Here is a 16,597-nt window from a genome sequence, read left to right as displayed (position 1 = left end):
CTTAACCTTCTGGTCAGTTATTGTGACATTCACCTAAAAATTCTCTATAAAATTGATACAAACAGGACAAGATCTATATCGACAACATAGAGGTTAGTGTTGCAGCCTTGAGGAAGCTTTCCAAGGAGTGCAAGGAGATACCATTGGAGCTGTCTTCTCTTGAAGCATTGAGGCAAACTATTAAAATTTTCCGGCAAAAAGTGGGTACTTTATTATTTTCAGACATTTCACCATGATTAGCCGGTAGTTCATCCCTTGTCAAGTCTAATAGTAATGGCTTTAGACTTCCTCGAGTACATATACCTGTATTGCATACAAGCTTATAACACTGGACTTTTTTTTATCATCTTTGCCCACAGAATGAGAATGCATTAGCTGGTGGGTTGGATGTTGCTCGCCAAGCTTTGTTCAAGGATGCAGACAAATACTGTAAGGTAATATTGGACAAAATATCACGTGGGCACAGTTGTGCCAGAACTATGGCCTTTGCATTTGTGGTACTGGCAGTAGGAGTAGCCGTAATCTCCCCAAAGCTGGATGAATGGGATTGGGACAAGTTTACGGCTTTGTTCAATGCTCACTAACCTTCCTAGAAACAAATTTACAGCCAAATCTGAGAGAGTCAAGGCATTAGTTTTTTATCCTTTAAAGTGGGCAAAACTAACCACATTTGCGGGAATAAAGTTGCAGAAGAGCTAGGTCTTTGTGTAATAGCGATTACAGATAGTGTTACTTAAAATAGAATAGATGGAAAATTATTGCCGTGGAAAAGAAGCAAATTCTGTTGTGGCATTTCGAACTGTTTTTGCTTATTTACTTTTTTGGTTTAGGGAGGTCATCCTTGAAGCAATTCAGCTTAACACTTCGTGTTTCTGCAAAATGATAGCCGGAATCCATGCTTGTTTTTTCTTTGTTTCTATTTCTGTGTTTTGGGAGATTTCATTTGGAAGGATACTGGGTATGCATGGTTACATGTTATTATCTTCATTTAATTTGGTTTAACTTCAAGTTCTCCATAATTTGTGTTATGATGATACGCTTTCTAGTTATTCTTTTTCTGTGATTCATGTTGGACAGGAGAAAACTGTTGTTGAGATATGAGTAGTGGGGTAAATGGTTCGGTTTAGACGGTTTTTGCTTTTTCCCCGAATCAAAGCATTTAAAACGGTTGGTAAAACTCCAAACCAATCCACAATTTAGGGTTGAGAAATGCTACATGTACATAATTGTCTACATAATAGTGTCCATAATTACACATGGCACTGGATCCAACTTTTAATTCAAATCTCACACTTTCACATCAACAACTGGATGATTGCCATATCACATTATGGATACCATTATGTACAATAATTATGTACAAGTATAATTTTTCTTTATGGTTTGGTTTGGTGGCTTCAAATTGCGATTTGGGCATTTTCGAAGCAAATGCTCTTGTAATCTTGAAATATAGCCCTTGTTTGAGCCCCCATTTTGAAGAAAAAAATATATTTTTAAAGAGTGATTGATGGAGAATGTGTCGTGAAAAATTAAGGATAAGTTTTGGATTTGTGTGTAATATTATTTTATTGAAGAATGTGTTGTTGAAAATGAGTTTTGAAAAAACAAATATTTGGAAGAATTAGGCTTAATTTACTATTTAAAAATACATTTTTCCTTCAAAATGGGGTTCAAACAAGGCGAAGTTACCCAATTTTTAAGATTGTATGAATATCGCTGTCAAAAATCTTGATGAACGCTTTTATCACCAGTTAGAAGAGAATGTGAAAGGCAAAAGATTCACGAGTGCACACTTGACATTAAATGTAAATATTTATGTATTGCTTAGGCACCAAGGAGACCCAACTGTGAATGAGGCTCCAGCAAGCATGATGTAAAATAAAATTTTAGATTAGTGATAAAAAATTTCTCCAATTAGGAGATGCAAATTGTATTTTTCGAAAGAAAATTTTAAAAATATGGTAAAAAAAAAAGTGGATTTAAATCTTTTCATTGGAATATAATTTGAATTTACATCGATCAAAATATACATGCATAAGTGATCTTGAATCTGTTAATTTACATTCAATTTTACATCACCATTCAAAATGCTCTACAAAATTACAAATCCATAAAGATCCAAATCAAGCATTACGATGTGGGCTGCCCATTTTTGCTTATGTCCATAATAATTGGGATAATTTTGATGTGTTTAAACAATGAGTTATGAAATAATATAAAGTTTTAATTGATATTTTTTCCTCTTTTTAAAATCAATTTTTTAGTTAAAACCATTTCAAAAGAAAAGAATTTCCAGTGCATTCTATGATAATGGGAAATACAAATATCTTCACCAGCGAAAGGAAATAAGTCATCTCCTTCACCTCGATACTTGGCACTAACCCTAAGCTCCATATTGGGTTCCACAGCTTGCATAAATTCCATGTTTCGATTTATTTATTTTTTCATGTAAAAAATCAACTATTTAGAACTGGAATTAATTACAAGAATATGTCTTCTACATTCCCGATTCATTTCAACTTCAAGCCTTCCAGTTTTCTGCAACAACATAGTCATGTGGTGGTTTTTTCAGTTAAGAAGTCGATGAACACCGCCTTCAGTGCCACCAGGAACCCACATGGCCGTTACTGTTATCGTCGTGATACAGTCAGAAATCCCGTGCTATGCTCTGTCTCGACGAGGGCGTGCAGCGATGATGGTGAGGGTGAGGTTTTTGTGACCAAAGAAGAGGCTTCTACTTCTGTATGCACCCTACTTATCCAAAACTCACTCGGACGGTCTTATTTTTGTGTTTTTTTTTTTTTTTAATTTTTCGCGTGCGTATAATCTCGAGTTATGTCATGTCATTCAACTCTGGAAAATGTAGCTGGGGAATTATCTGTGTGCTTAGACAAATGGAAATGCATGTGCCAATTGGAGTTTCGCATAGCCTGCTCAAAGTTATGCATTTTACTCCCCCCTAGTTCGAGTTATTATTTATATTTTGGTTAGACTATTTTTTATGTTTAATTTTTTGAACTTTTCTGATATGTATCATCAATTTAAGTGTTTGGTTAGGTGGATAACCAATTATTTGTTTGACTCCGTGAATAATTTTGAACTATGGCCGCCACATTTACAATTGCAGCTGATGAAGAGAATACCAGAAGAAAGTAAATGTATAAATAAAAAAAGGATTTGCTAGATATTTCTAGCCCACAAGTTAATAAAGCAGGTTCCATACTTGCGCATGCCTATATCAAAGTTGAGAAGAAATGCAATGTTTAGGCAGCAAATGAATTCATGTAGCTTGAACTACTGAAATATAACAAATGCATTAATATGATATTGGAATACGAAGATATTACTTGAAGTGATTTTAGATTTGATACTTATGAACATATCAAAATTATAAAAAGTTTGTACCTGGCGGCGTGTATCTTATGTGGAGCCATCGATAGGAAATTCAGTGTATGTCATGTACACTAATGGTGTTGCTTTTTGCATTTTATATTGTCAGCTTATGTCACGTGCTGGATGTATGTATGAGAGAACCACTAAAAATTGTGTTTTTACTTGCTTTTGATTTTTCTGTTTTGTGTTGTTTTTTCTTCCTAATACGGGATTAGGCATTTTATCCATAGCATTACAAATGTGTCCTCAATCACGAGCCTGTAGGTGCCACTTTGACGTCAACTGCTGCTCTTCTAACTGTTTATTCTTAGCCATGGGATAATTTTGTGATTATTTGATAGTGATTATAGTTCATGGAGCACAGGCCATACTTGTGTTTGTCTGATCTCATTTCACTGTATTATGTAAACAAGATTTGTGATGAATAGTGTTCAGAGAAACTATTATTCTGATACAGGATCATAGGTGTTGGGAAAGACTTTTCCCATTTTCCGAACTGCCGTAATTGCCCATCTTCTTCTGTAAAGGATTTCACCATGGTTTATAGAGAATTTACATTGTAAAATGTGGCATGTGGCCTTCTTATTTTGCACCATGTTTACTAACCAATCATTTTCTTTGGGGTTGATATATCATTTGTAAGATGCATCCTTATTTTTCTGTTTCTTATGTAAATACTTTCATAAAGGCCAAATCGATGCTCTTTTTTCTGAGCCATGAATGATAAATGGTTTTTGCAATCACTTGCAGAGCAGATCATCTCGCTCTAATGATGGTTACGTGGCATTATTTGTTCGGATGCTTGGGTTAGACAATGATCCTCGTGACAGAGAACAGGCCGTTGTTGCACTCTGGAAGTATTCTCTTGGAGGAAAGCAGTATGTTGATAACATCATGAAATTTCGTGGCACTATCAATCTCACCTTGAATCTTCTGAAATCAGAGTCTGATTCTACATGTGAAGCAGCTGCTGGTCTGTTGAGGATGGTATCCTCATTTAATGTATACAGAGATACAGTGGGTGATACTGGTACAATAGAAGAGATAACTGGCCTTTTGAGACGATATTCCTTGTCTCCTGATGTAAAATGCAATTGACCTGCTATACCATTGACATTTATCTGATCGTGTTTCTTGGCATAGAAGATTTAGGTAAAGCTTCAATATGTTTCTGCAGGTGAAGGAGCAGAGTTTATGCATATTGTGGAATTTGTCTGTGGATGAGAAGCTCAGAACAAGAATCGCCAACTCTGAGCTCCTACCTATACTCATAAAGTTCTTGGAAGATGACAATGTCAAAGTGAGGGAGTCTGCTGGTGGAGTTTTGGCTAATTTAGCGCTGAGCCAGTCAAATCACAAGATAATGGTTGAAGCAGGTGTTATTCCAAACCTGGTGAGGCTCACTTTATGGTTGCCATAAATTATTGTGATTGTTTAACATTTCTGTTAATTGCATGATTTAGTACTATTTAGGAGACCAAATGAAAATTAAAAGAAGAAGTAACCGATGAGAAACAAAAACGATTGTGTGACCGTTGTCAAACTTGCAATTTCCAGAATATTGTCGAACTTTTAATGTATGTAAAAGGTATCTCAAAGCTCAGAAAATTGTTATATTAATATCGTTTTGCTTGAGCTTAGGTATTTTAGCAGCTATTTGCTATTGTTACTTGAACAATGGAACATTAGAAATGGTAAAATATTATCCTCAACCATTACTTAACTGATAAAAGGCACGTAGATGAAAATTGTTCATTACCATCCACTTAGTAGCATATTTTTATCTTTAATTGTTCGTGGGTTTTTGTGTATACATGTGTGTGCTTCTTGTGATTGGCCATGACTGACCTAATTCACATAGAGCAGAGCATCAGCTTGAATAAATACAACTAGAATTGCCCCCAAAGACTTATCACTAGTATTAGAGCTCACATGGCACTGTCAATACTAAGAGTGCGTTTGATTTGCATTTCTGTTTTCAATTTTGAATTCATTTTTTGTTTTTAGTTTTGAGGGATTATTTTAAAATTGCAGAAGAAACGTTTGGTTTATAATTTTGAAAAACTGTTTCTCAAAACAAAAAACAAAAAACTTGTTTGGTTTAAAATTTTTAGAAATAGCTTTACGACATTTTGGAGTAGCTTAGGAAGAGAGAGAGTGAGAGAGAGATTGGGAGATGGATATTTGTATTTGAGTAAATTTTGTGTGATTTTATTAATTATTTTAATTTGAGAAATTTTTAAGTTCATTTTCCTTGTTGAAAACACTCAAAACATCAAAAAGTCATTTTGAGTTTTATGTTGTAAAATTTTCCTCGTTCTCAAAAATGCGTTTTTGAAAATAACATACCAAACACGTTTCGAGTATTTTAGAAAACTGAAAAATGAAAATGACTATAATTCTACACACTAATAATTCTCTCAGATTCTCAAGTTCTTTCTCGTCTTTCTTTTTCTCTTTCTTGTTTTACATTAATTAGTATTTCTCTTCTCCTATCAGCAAAAAGAAGTATCAGATGCTGTTCAATACCAGAAAAAAAGTCAACCATCTGTCTGGTCAACATTACTGGCAATCCAATTTTAATCCCAGCGACACTATAGCAGCCCAACCAACGACCTCAACCTCTAGTCGAATAGGAAGCCATCTCGATCATCAGATTTCAACCCATTTCCAGAGCCCAAATGGTCAACACCAGCGCTTAGCCCAATAAAAACCCATTTTACCCATCAGTATCCTACTCAACTAGCCCAATTTTCCAAATCAAATTCCACAACACAAGCTAGCCACCAGCCCAATCAACAAAAACCTGCTCAAGAACCTCATGTGCCTTGATAGCGAGACATGTATTAGATTACACCTGTTCTTTCCAACATACAATTTAAGAAATTGTTACATTATAATGTGGTTTACTTGGTGAAAAATGGTTCAGGTCTGGATGTGTTTTATTTCTGTTTGGTCAGTGTTATTGTACATCATAAAAGAGAAGTGGCATGAGGTGTAGGGAGAGAGGTGCTTTCATTGAAGTTGTTATGTAGTGCATCCACATATGATACATGACCTTTATGATGCTGCGGAACATTGTTATCAGTTTAAGCAGCTAAAATGTTTACTTGGTAAAGGACTTCTATGGAGTTGTTATGTAGTGCATCCACAACTTATTATTTAATTGAACTTCTTCTTACCCAGGTGTTACTTGAAAGTTGTAACTTATGTTTCTACAAGAACTTGATTTATTGTTTCTATTATCTTTTAAGATCTGAAATTCCTTGAAGAATTAATTTACATCTAATGTAGGAATATATTTAACTTGTCATTGTTGTAGTGTAAAATCTTCTCATGCTAACTCTCTGATTCTGTTTCCACATGGGACAGTTGAGATCACTCACGATAGCAAGGGGACATTCAAGGTCAATGGACAGCGTTTGAAGCACTATTAGGGCGGCGATTTTTCAAAGGAAAAGCTACCATTCATCTTAGACCATCAGAATGATGCAATACAGAAAAGTCGAGCTATCGACTATAATATAGTGCTGGGTGGGAGACAACCCACTGTATCCTTCTATTAGCTTACTTTTCACATTATTTTTCGAACTATTTCATTTTTGCATTTGCATTTTTCTAGGTCATCGGTCGTACATGCATGTTAATTGGATCGAATTATCATCCCCATAATTTTCTAGATACAAGAACATTTTTTTTAAAAAAAATTGCGAGGGAAATACCTTTTTTGCATTTCAGTGTGTTAATATATATATCTATATATATATATATATATATATATATATATATATATATGTATATGTGTATATATGTATATATATGTGTATATATATATGTGTATATATATATGTGTGTGTGTGTGTGTGTGTATATATATATATATGTGTATATATATATGTGTGTGTGTGTGTGTGTGTATATATATATATATGTGTATATATATATGTGTGTGTGTGTGTGTGTGTATATATATATATATGTGTATATATATATGTGTGTGTGTGTGTGTGTGTATATATATATATATGTGTATATATATATATATATATGAGAATCAGGACTTCAAAAGGCAGTTGAAGCAAAGAATATTTTTTAGATGGCCTTTATAAGATTAATTTGCCTGGTCATTGGTTGATCTTTGCTCACCTGCTCAGATTGGTGAAAGAAGAACTTTCACCTTTTTTTTGTTTTGTTCTTTCACATTTTTGTTTTGTGGGGTGGGTGGGTAAAAGCATGGTCCTCAAATTTAACAGGCAGTCGGTTTCTGCTGTGGTGGAAGCATATACAACGTTAGAAATGAAATGCAAATTTGAGTAGCCCAGCCATCTAGAGTTTTCATGTCATATTTCTATTTGAGTATGGTCTCTCCAGCCCCCCCAACCCAAAAAATAACAAATAATTTATATATAAGGTTTTTATAGAAGGGCAATTTTTCTGGCATTGCTGGAATTTTTGTTTGGACTTGTCCTTTTGCACATTTACATCTTTCTGTGGATGACCGTATATCTGTGTTTTTTTTCTGTCTGTTACATCCATTAAGTTGTTCACCTTTTTTTTCTTGAATCAGAATGCATACAGATTGGATTTCATCATTGCTAATAAAATGAGTACTGTTATCATGTATGGTGCCTACATCTGAATTTTATTGATTAATTAGTTTATTAGCATACAATAAAAAATGCTTGCATCTGTGGTTTCACTTGTCCAGATGCGTCACTTAGTTTATATTCACGTTTCAAGGCATAAGAGTCCCCAAACTTATATGAAAAATCTCTGAAAATTTTCCCAACTCTTATTAAGCTTAATCAACCACTGAGAATGGTCTAATATCAAGCATTCCGTACATTGCCAGCGATGGTGTTTGCCTGAAAATTGAAGCAGAAGGTGTTTTGTACCCCCTAGTTTATTTGCTGAAGCAGTCAGAATCAGCAACCTCTCAGGGCTTGATTGAAATGGTAGTGCTGTTGGTTTGTTTTATCTGAAGTTTTACAATTAGCATAATTTTCAATTTTCTAAGCTGTAATGAGAAACATTTGTGTTGAACTGCAGATTGTGAATATTCTAAGTCGGATTTTAGACCCTAACAAAGAAATGAAATCAAAGGTCCGTAGCCACTGGTCAACAGTGATTGGGGAAATCTCAACAGTTTCTTCTTTCACACTACATTTTCTCTGTCCCTGACTATTTTTGTCTTTCAGTTCTATGATGGACCGCTAAATGGTTCAAAGAAGGGAATGAATACTACTGCAATTCCAACATCTGATGGCAATGAGACAATTGCACAGGAATCATCTTCCAGGTTCTTACTCATTTGATCTAATATTAGAATGTCTCGAAAACATTTGGTGTTAAATTTTCACGATAGTTCATTGGCTTAAACAAAGAATATATTTTTTTATATGGTTACACGGAGGCATTGGCTGCAAAATGTCTTCTGAGGTAGACTTCTTTACTCATGTTAGTATACTGTGAATTAATTTGCTGCCTACACGTGCCGAAAAAATGACTTCAATATTTCTGTTTTTGTTGGATATGCTTAGTTCATTGAGTTTTATTTTAGGCTATACTTCGGTTCATTTTCCAAAATTGTTTCTGTTGTGTGTTAATTATTGCCTCTGTTTTTGAAAATCTGAAACACAGAGGCTGTTCTCTTCGTGTTTCAGTCTTGTTTTTTGAGTTACGAATTCATTTTGAGTTTTGTGTTTTGAGTGTTTGTTTTGAAATTGTTGAAAATATGTTCTTTTTGCCATTTTGAAAAACGATTTCTCAAAACAAAAAATGAAAAACGTGTTTACTATGAAATTCTTTGAAATTTTGGAAAACCTTTTTACCACCACCATCCACCGACAACACCACTGCCGCCACCATCAACAGTCAACAACACTACCACCACCAATAAACATGGACCACTTCCACCACCATCAACCATCAACACCATTGCCATCACCCTGAACCACACACCACTGCCAAAAAGCCCAAATGGAAAAACCACCCTAAACCACCATCAACACCAGATCGAAAAACTCAAAACAAAAAATCACCCTGACCACCATCAACACCAAATCAATAAACGAATAAAACCCCCGAAAGTGAGAGAGGAGGGAGAAGAAACCACCATCAACACCCATCACGTTGCTACGAATCGCCTCTCCCAAACCACAGCTGGCGTTGAAGAGAGAATGGGTTGCGACGAATCCAACCATGGCAGCGTCGCGACGAACCCAACCACAGCAGCGTCGCGACAAATGGGTTGCACCTCCCCACGCCGGCGGCACCACCATCAACCACTCCGTCGCCGGCGTCGAGAAGGGAGAAGGAAGAGACGACCCAAAGGAGAGAATGAAGCAGGAAGTCACAGCTGTTGGTTTTTTTTCTCTCCTGTTTTGCGCGTTTTGGGTTTTTGTCGTGTTTTGTACAGAAAACATTCAAAATGGCATTTTGGTGGTTTTGTGTTTTCTTCACAAATTTTTTTTTTTTTTTTTTTTTTTGAAAACTCGTTTTCCAAAATGGGGAAGAGAACACATTTTCACCATTTTGAAAAATCGAAAAAGGAAAATGGCATGAAAACGTCAAAGAGATCATACCCTTATTTTCCAGCCATAAAGATTTGAATTACTTTCTTTGGCTCTTTAAAGATCACATCTGTTGAGTTTTTGTGCTAAATGCGGCCATCTGGTTCACCACTACTACCAAAAAGTGTCATACTTATGTTACTCTTACTAATGGTTTGATTATCACGGACCACCACGACCCTTTGCCATAGGAACTTGGAGTCCTTATCATTAAATTTTCTATTTCAATGGAAATGACATCTGTACAGCCAAATACAAATACATTATCTCGAGGGCAGTTATATATCCTTACATAAGCTACCCAGATATACATATTACTAGTACACAAGGGAACAAAAAGATCTATTACAATATTTCAAGTACTTGGATAAAAAATAATGAACGGCACAAGTGTAAAAGTTGTACGAGTTAACCACATGCTGGGTTACATTAATTGATTGCATATGAAATTGCAATCTAGTTGCCACTGCATTTGTATCTTCCTACTCTGTCACTGTTAAAATGGATTTGTACTTTTCTTTGCTCGAAATATGCATATATCATCTTGCCTAATGTTCGTTATTGTGTATATTTTCATCGTTGTAGACAAGATTTAAATGAATGTGTTGGGGTCCCTCTCTAATAGTTTAAACTTTTAGATGAGATGGTTAGGCGAAAGACTAATGAGAAAGTCTCACCGCCACCCATTTAGAAAATTGAGCTCATGCCAGGTCTTTGAACAATGAAGCAACTCTGCACGTGAAGGGGTGTGTTCAAGATAAAGATTTAAAGGAATACATGTGATGAGATGGTTAAATGCCATGACCATGTTTGCATTATAACTAATTATCAACATATTTGGCCGTTATACATACATAGCGGTAGCAGATTCTTGTTATTTGTCATTAAGGAAATGTATGCTTTCTCCTGTGAGGCTGTGACTTGATTGTTGATGCTATTTACTGTTCTATAATTAGTCTTCCATTATTTACCCAAAATAATTAGTTGTCGTGCTAATTTACTGCTTTGGCAGCACTGACGGGAGAGAACTTGTGGAGCCCACTGTTCTTAATCGCCTCGTGGATATCTTGAAGAAATCAGACCTAGATTTGCAAAGAAAAGCTGCTTCCATCCTGGAGTTCATTGCAGCGAGCGAGCCTTGTGTGGAACAGATCATCTCGGCTGACATAGAATCTGGTCTAGAAGCTGTTTTTCAACAAAAACCATTGACAGGCGAGAGAGTTACTTTCAAAATAATTAACTTTTCTTTAGTAAGAGAAGTAACGTGCGTTTGGACACAAGAAGTTACTTGAAAACAACATTTACATTTTTCTTAAGCTTAACCTGACATGCTTACTAACTTCATTTGAATTGATATTATCAGAAAAAGGATATGGTATTGATGATGAGAAGCCAGAACTGCAATCACTGGAACTTGAAGAAGCCGGCCAAGCAGTATCTGCAGCATCGCGGTTACTTGCTAAATTGCTTGATTATGATCTCTTTCGTCAATCTATTAATTCTCTCCACTTCACCAAATTGCTTCGTGCCGCCCTCATGTCCAGCATTCCTCTTCACAACAAAGACTGGGTCGCTGCTTGCCTAGTGAAATTAAGCTCTTTATCAGGTCCCAATCTCGACCTTGAGAATCCAGTCAACATAGAAGTAACTCTGTACGAAACAATCCCAAGGTTGATAGAACAGATTAAGAGCTCGTTTTCTCCTGAGGTTCAAGAAGCCGCTGTTTTAGAACTAAACAGAATAATATCGGAAGGGTTGGTGGATTCAACCCAAGCTGTTGCAGCCGAGGGGGCAATATTTCCACTGGTGAAACTGCTCGAAACTGGGACCGAAAGGGCTGTTGAAGCTAGCTTAACTATACTGTATAATTTGAGCATGAACAATGAAAATCATGCAGCCATTATTGCTGCAGGAGCAGTTCCTGTATTGAGAAGAATCGTGCTTTCAGAAAGGTCAAGCTGGATGCGCGCTCTTCGTTTGCTCAGAACTCTGCCTACATGATTGTATTTCAAGAATGACGCAAGAATGTAAGTTATCTGTTTGCAGCATTTTTAGTGTATTAGGCTGATTGTATTACAAACTTAAAATTTTTTATTTAATAGATCCAATAGAATATGTTTTACCAATTAATTAATAATTTCTTTTAGTATTTTTAAATTATTAACGGCTTGAATTCTTTTTATTGATGAAAATAGAGACAACGTCAAAGGAACCTTCTGACCTTTTAAGACAACAACAGAAATACCATCACATTTTCAAAATATCAGTAACGTTTTATTTCTTTAATCATTTATTTATATATCATCTAAAGTAAAGATGATAATTAAAATGCATTTAAAAAAAAAAAGAAAAAAAAAAGGAAAGTTTCTATGATTAGTTCGATTTTAATTTTTTCAAAGTAAATTACATAACTATAAATTGACATGTTATATGCGGAGCTTGTTCAATATCATTCAGTATTAAATTTACTTAATTTGTTTTCAAAATATGACAATAAGTAATACATCACATAACATTCTATTATGTAATATAGTTATTAATTAACAAAAAAAATGAAATTATATAATGTTCTATTGTTTATCAAAATTTTACTTGAATCTTAAAAATTGCATGTTAATTTATAAATTTGAATCTACATTAGAAAATTTGCATTTTGTTAATGTTTAAAATATGTATATAATTAATTAAAAATTTTGAATAATTTTTTAACGAAATTCTTTGACAAATTTTAGGATAGAGACTCCACTGACATACATATTTAGAATTGTATATGCAAAAGTATTTAAGTATCAATTAATTATTGAAGGGAACAAATTACATTGTAGTTAATTGAAGAAAATTTATATTTTCTTTAAAAATGTATTTTGGAAATATCAACCTCATTTTAAATTATATATAACTCAAAACATGGTTAGGAGGTGTATGTGATACTCAAATAAGGAAGGTTAATAATATATTTAAAATGTGAGGAAATATTTTTAATATTGTTAGAAAATTGAAAGAGTGACTCTAATATTAAAATAAATTATAAACCATAAAGTTATTGGAGCATTTCTTTATTAAAATATAGCCCCGTTTCGCCCCATTTTGTGAACATGAAAATGGGGGAAAATGTTCTTTTAAAAACTGAGTGGTTAAAAAAGCAAAAAAAAAAATTCTCGATTTACGTATAATATTATTTTATGAAAGATTGCATGGTTGAAAATAAGAAAGCGAAAAATGAAATGTAATGGAATAAAATTTAATGGAGGCCAAACGGGGGCATACTCATAAGCAGGTCAGATTGAATTTACTTATGAGTGCAGTTGAACAATCTTTTTGCCTACAATGTAGAGAACATTTGACCTATACTAATATTTTGTAGGCGAGTCGGTTGACTTCTTTCAACAACAAAATTGTGGGAAAAAAATTTCTTCTTAAAGCCAACTTAAAGCATGTTTTTGCTAAGCCTTTATAATAAAAAAAGTTGAAAGTACATAAAAAAAAAAAAAATGTAAGAATGATTTCTTTATTTTTTATTTTTATAAAAAGTATAACTTTGAAATAAATTGCTTTTACGAGTTTTTTAATTAGATGAAACCACTGATTGTAATCGAATAATTCTCAATTTGGTTTGTTTCTATTTTGAAGGAAACCAAATTGAACCACGTACATTTTCAAAAATTTCTGCTTCTTACACTATGGAGATAATAATTTTGGTCAATCCAGTTCCGTCCAACTTTAAAGCTCCAAATGCATGAGGCTCCCCTCGTATGTCTTCTTAAATCGATTTTCAGCTTTGTAGTTAGAGTTCTTTTCTAATAGACTATTGACTTTGTTTCCAATAAAATAAAATAAAATTATTAACCTTTGTATTAATCTTGTTTCAAGTGTTCTTCTATCATCGCTTTTACAACGAAGTTTTTTTTTTTTATGCAAACAAGAAAATGCATTTCTTTTGATCTCATTCAAATAGGAGTTTCACCCTTGCCGTGATTTCTATAACATCTTGAATTAGAAGGGAAGTTTGAGCTCAATCAAATGAAAGGGGAAAAAAACATAAAATGATAAAATAATATTGGAGTTTACCTGTTCCACCAATAGAATAGCTCTTTCTATGTTGGTGCTATATTTGAATGGCAAGAGTAAGAGGTAGACGAAGTTGGAGAAAGTCCCTTTGAACTCTAAGTTGAAGAAATTGCAACAATCCAAATCCGTTGATGAAGATATTTGAAAATTACATGAAAAAAATAACTCCACAAGGGATATCAAGGCATGTGTTTGCGCTTTCCTTAAGATGATATTTGCTCCACTTTGATGATGCATTTCACATCGTGCATAAAGACAACCCAGAACACGAGGGAGAAAATAAACTTTGTGTTATGTATTTTCAAATTTCAAAATGAACAAACTTTGAAAAATATGGAAAGCAAGTATGCAAGAAAATAAGTTTTCAAGTAACACTACAAAAAAACTTGCATCCAACGACCAATCTTACTGGTCGCTAAAAGGTCTTTCCTGGACGTTGGGCCCTTTTCTGACCATGTATCTGTGGTCGCTTAATGGTCGCAAATTCGCCGTTGGTAAATCTCTTCACCGACCATACATACTGGTCGCTGTACATGTCATCTCAAACGACCACATACTGGTCGCGGTAGGGTTTGATTTTTGGTAGCTGATAAGTTGATTAATTTGTTGATTCGCTGTCATCAAATGTCTTTTGCGACCAAGATAGATGGTCGCTGAGTGTTAGATATTTAGCGACCAACATGGTCGCAAAAAGAAGTATGTTTTGGTCCCTCATAATTGTTAGAAGTTTGTTGCTTATACTTTTTTGCGATCACACGTTCGTAGGTAAATATATTGGAACAAAATATTTTCACACTAACAACAACCAATGATTGGTTGGTGAAGATAATGAAATAGCGACCAACCTATGGTTGGTGAATAGTGCTACCTTTCGTGGACCAATCGTTGGTCGGTAAACATTGATAACTATAGCGACCAATCATTGGTCGGTGAAGGACAACAATTTTTTCATTATTTTTCAGTGACCATAATTTGGTTGAAGAATGATATTATCAACCAATATGTGGTCGCTAGACGTATGTATTAATGCTTTTATATTAAATATTTTTTTATTCCTGCTAATAATTTGTCCAATATTTCAATTTTCAACCATCATAATTACTAATTTAGCAATATCGAAAGCTATAGAATATTAAATTTAACAAAAAAAATGTTCTACAAAAGAAAATTGTATTGCATAGATAACTACTAATAATCAATGTATAATCATAAACGTCTAATATTTAACCACGAAAAGATAAATTGTAACTTCAATAATGTAATCATAGTACGGTAGCACCAATTGATGGCGGTGGTGGAGGCAATGGAGGTGGATCATTGGTTGGTTCTGTTGGAGGATGCTGACTCATATCCATTCGTACAACAAGGCTCTGGATAAGTAATGCTTGTTGTTCGAGACTTTGTGTAAGCTCACTAATAGCTTTATCCTTCTCTTTATCTTGTTTTGTAAGAATTTCCAACTGTTGCATCAATTTAGGGGGAGCCGTAACTATGTTGCTGTATGATTTGCGTGGAGTGGGTCCAATCCCAGAAATAGTCCCAGCACTCTTACCAAGAACTCGAGCACATATTTCTGCTTCATCCATTATAGGTGCTTCATCTTCAAGCTCTGCTTGTGATTGTTGTAACTCCACCATTTCTTTCTGTCGTACAATAGAAGAAGGTTGTTAAAATAAATAATATTAATGTTAAAATCTTTGTGTAATAAATGATATATCTTACATATCGAGACTCGGCTAGTTGGTTATCCCATCCTTTTGATGTGGAATGCATCCTACTAAACAATTCAATATGTCCAACTAATTCTTCATTTGTAGACTGAAAAAGGCGCAAAAAATGTCATAATATAGTCAAATTAGGAAATAATTGATAACCTCAACATGTTACCAAAGTAGTGAAGAGTATAAAACCTGTTGAAGTTTAAATTCAACTGAACAAATCCCACAGAACTACGGCCTCAGGGACTGAAAAGCATATCATGTAGAACCCCAAATAATTCTAGACACCTTAGTGGCACTAAGACATGAATATTGGATGACTAAAGTATACTTCAGATTTTTAGTCTCATTTGAGACCCATTTTTGACATAGGAAACATTAGATTTGGAAAATGATATCTAAATAAAAGTTGTATCTATTTGAGTTAGCTTTCCAACGCACTTTGAATTACCTCAATCGGATATCGGGAGAAGAAGTTATGATAGAAACACTGAAAGCTATGCAGTGCCAACCGGACTACAACTGATCGACCGAAACTGCCTGAAATGAAAATTTTCGTTTTTCTCTAGAATTTAAATATTTATTTTCATCAATTATTTTCTCAAAGGGCCACCCACGTTTTTGGCAATAAAAACCCCACTAAATTGAAGCATTTAACCTCAAACTTAAATGGCACCCATGTTTTCTCTCTTAAATGAGTGAAATGAGATCTCTATTTATAGGTAAATATCCCATAACTCTTAAATGAAATTTGACCCTTCATTTACTTTAAGTTATGGGATATTTACCTATAAATAGAGATCTCATTTCACTCATTTTTCTTACACCAAAAGCAAGAACTTTTAC

At 34.2% G+C, this 16,597-nt stretch overlaps 2 protein-coding genes across 2 annotated transcripts in view; both read left to right on the top strand.

Moving 5' to 3' along the window:
- The window catches only part of LOC111379878, a gene marked incomplete at its 5' end in the record, with an annotated part of 8,784 nt that extends 7,803 nt beyond the window's left edge, over positions 1 to 981 (top strand). Inside the window, 2 exons of the mRNA XM_023003315.1 lie at positions 56 to 200; positions 360 to 981. Of these exons, the coding sequence (XP_022859083.1) occupies positions 56 to 200; positions 360 to 584 (370 nt within the window). The remainder of the gene's footprint in view (positions 1 to 55; positions 201 to 359) is intronic.
- Positions 982 to 2,288: 1,307 nt separating this feature from the next.
- On the top strand, positions 2,289 to 12,099 carry LOC111379877. Its single transcript, XM_023003314.1, has 13 exons — positions 2,289 to 2,742; positions 4,144 to 4,476; positions 4,571 to 4,803; positions 4,982 to 5,087; positions 5,893 to 5,961; positions 6,323 to 6,388; positions 6,831 to 6,944; positions 7,961 to 8,013; positions 8,198 to 8,348; positions 8,443 to 8,496; positions 8,592 to 8,692; positions 10,978 to 11,177; positions 11,329 to 12,099. Exons 1-13 carry the CDS (start codon positions 2,491 to 2,493, stop codon positions 11,964 to 11,966), a joined length of 2,370 nt encoding a protein of 789 aa, XP_022859082.1. The 5' UTR covers positions 2,289 to 2,490; the 3' UTR covers positions 11,967 to 12,099.
- The last annotated feature ends 4,498 nt before the right edge of the window (positions 12,100 to 16,597 follow it).

This window comes from Olea europaea, unplaced genomic scaffold (genome assembly GCF_002742605.1).
Source record: "Olea europaea var. sylvestris unplaced genomic scaffold, O_europaea_v1 scaffold2049, whole genome shotgun sequence".
In the NCBI taxonomy this organism is placed as follows: Eukaryota; Viridiplantae; Streptophyta; class Magnoliopsida; order Lamiales; family Oleaceae; genus Olea; species Olea europaea.
This window is presented reverse-complemented; position numbering and strand designations above follow the sequence as displayed.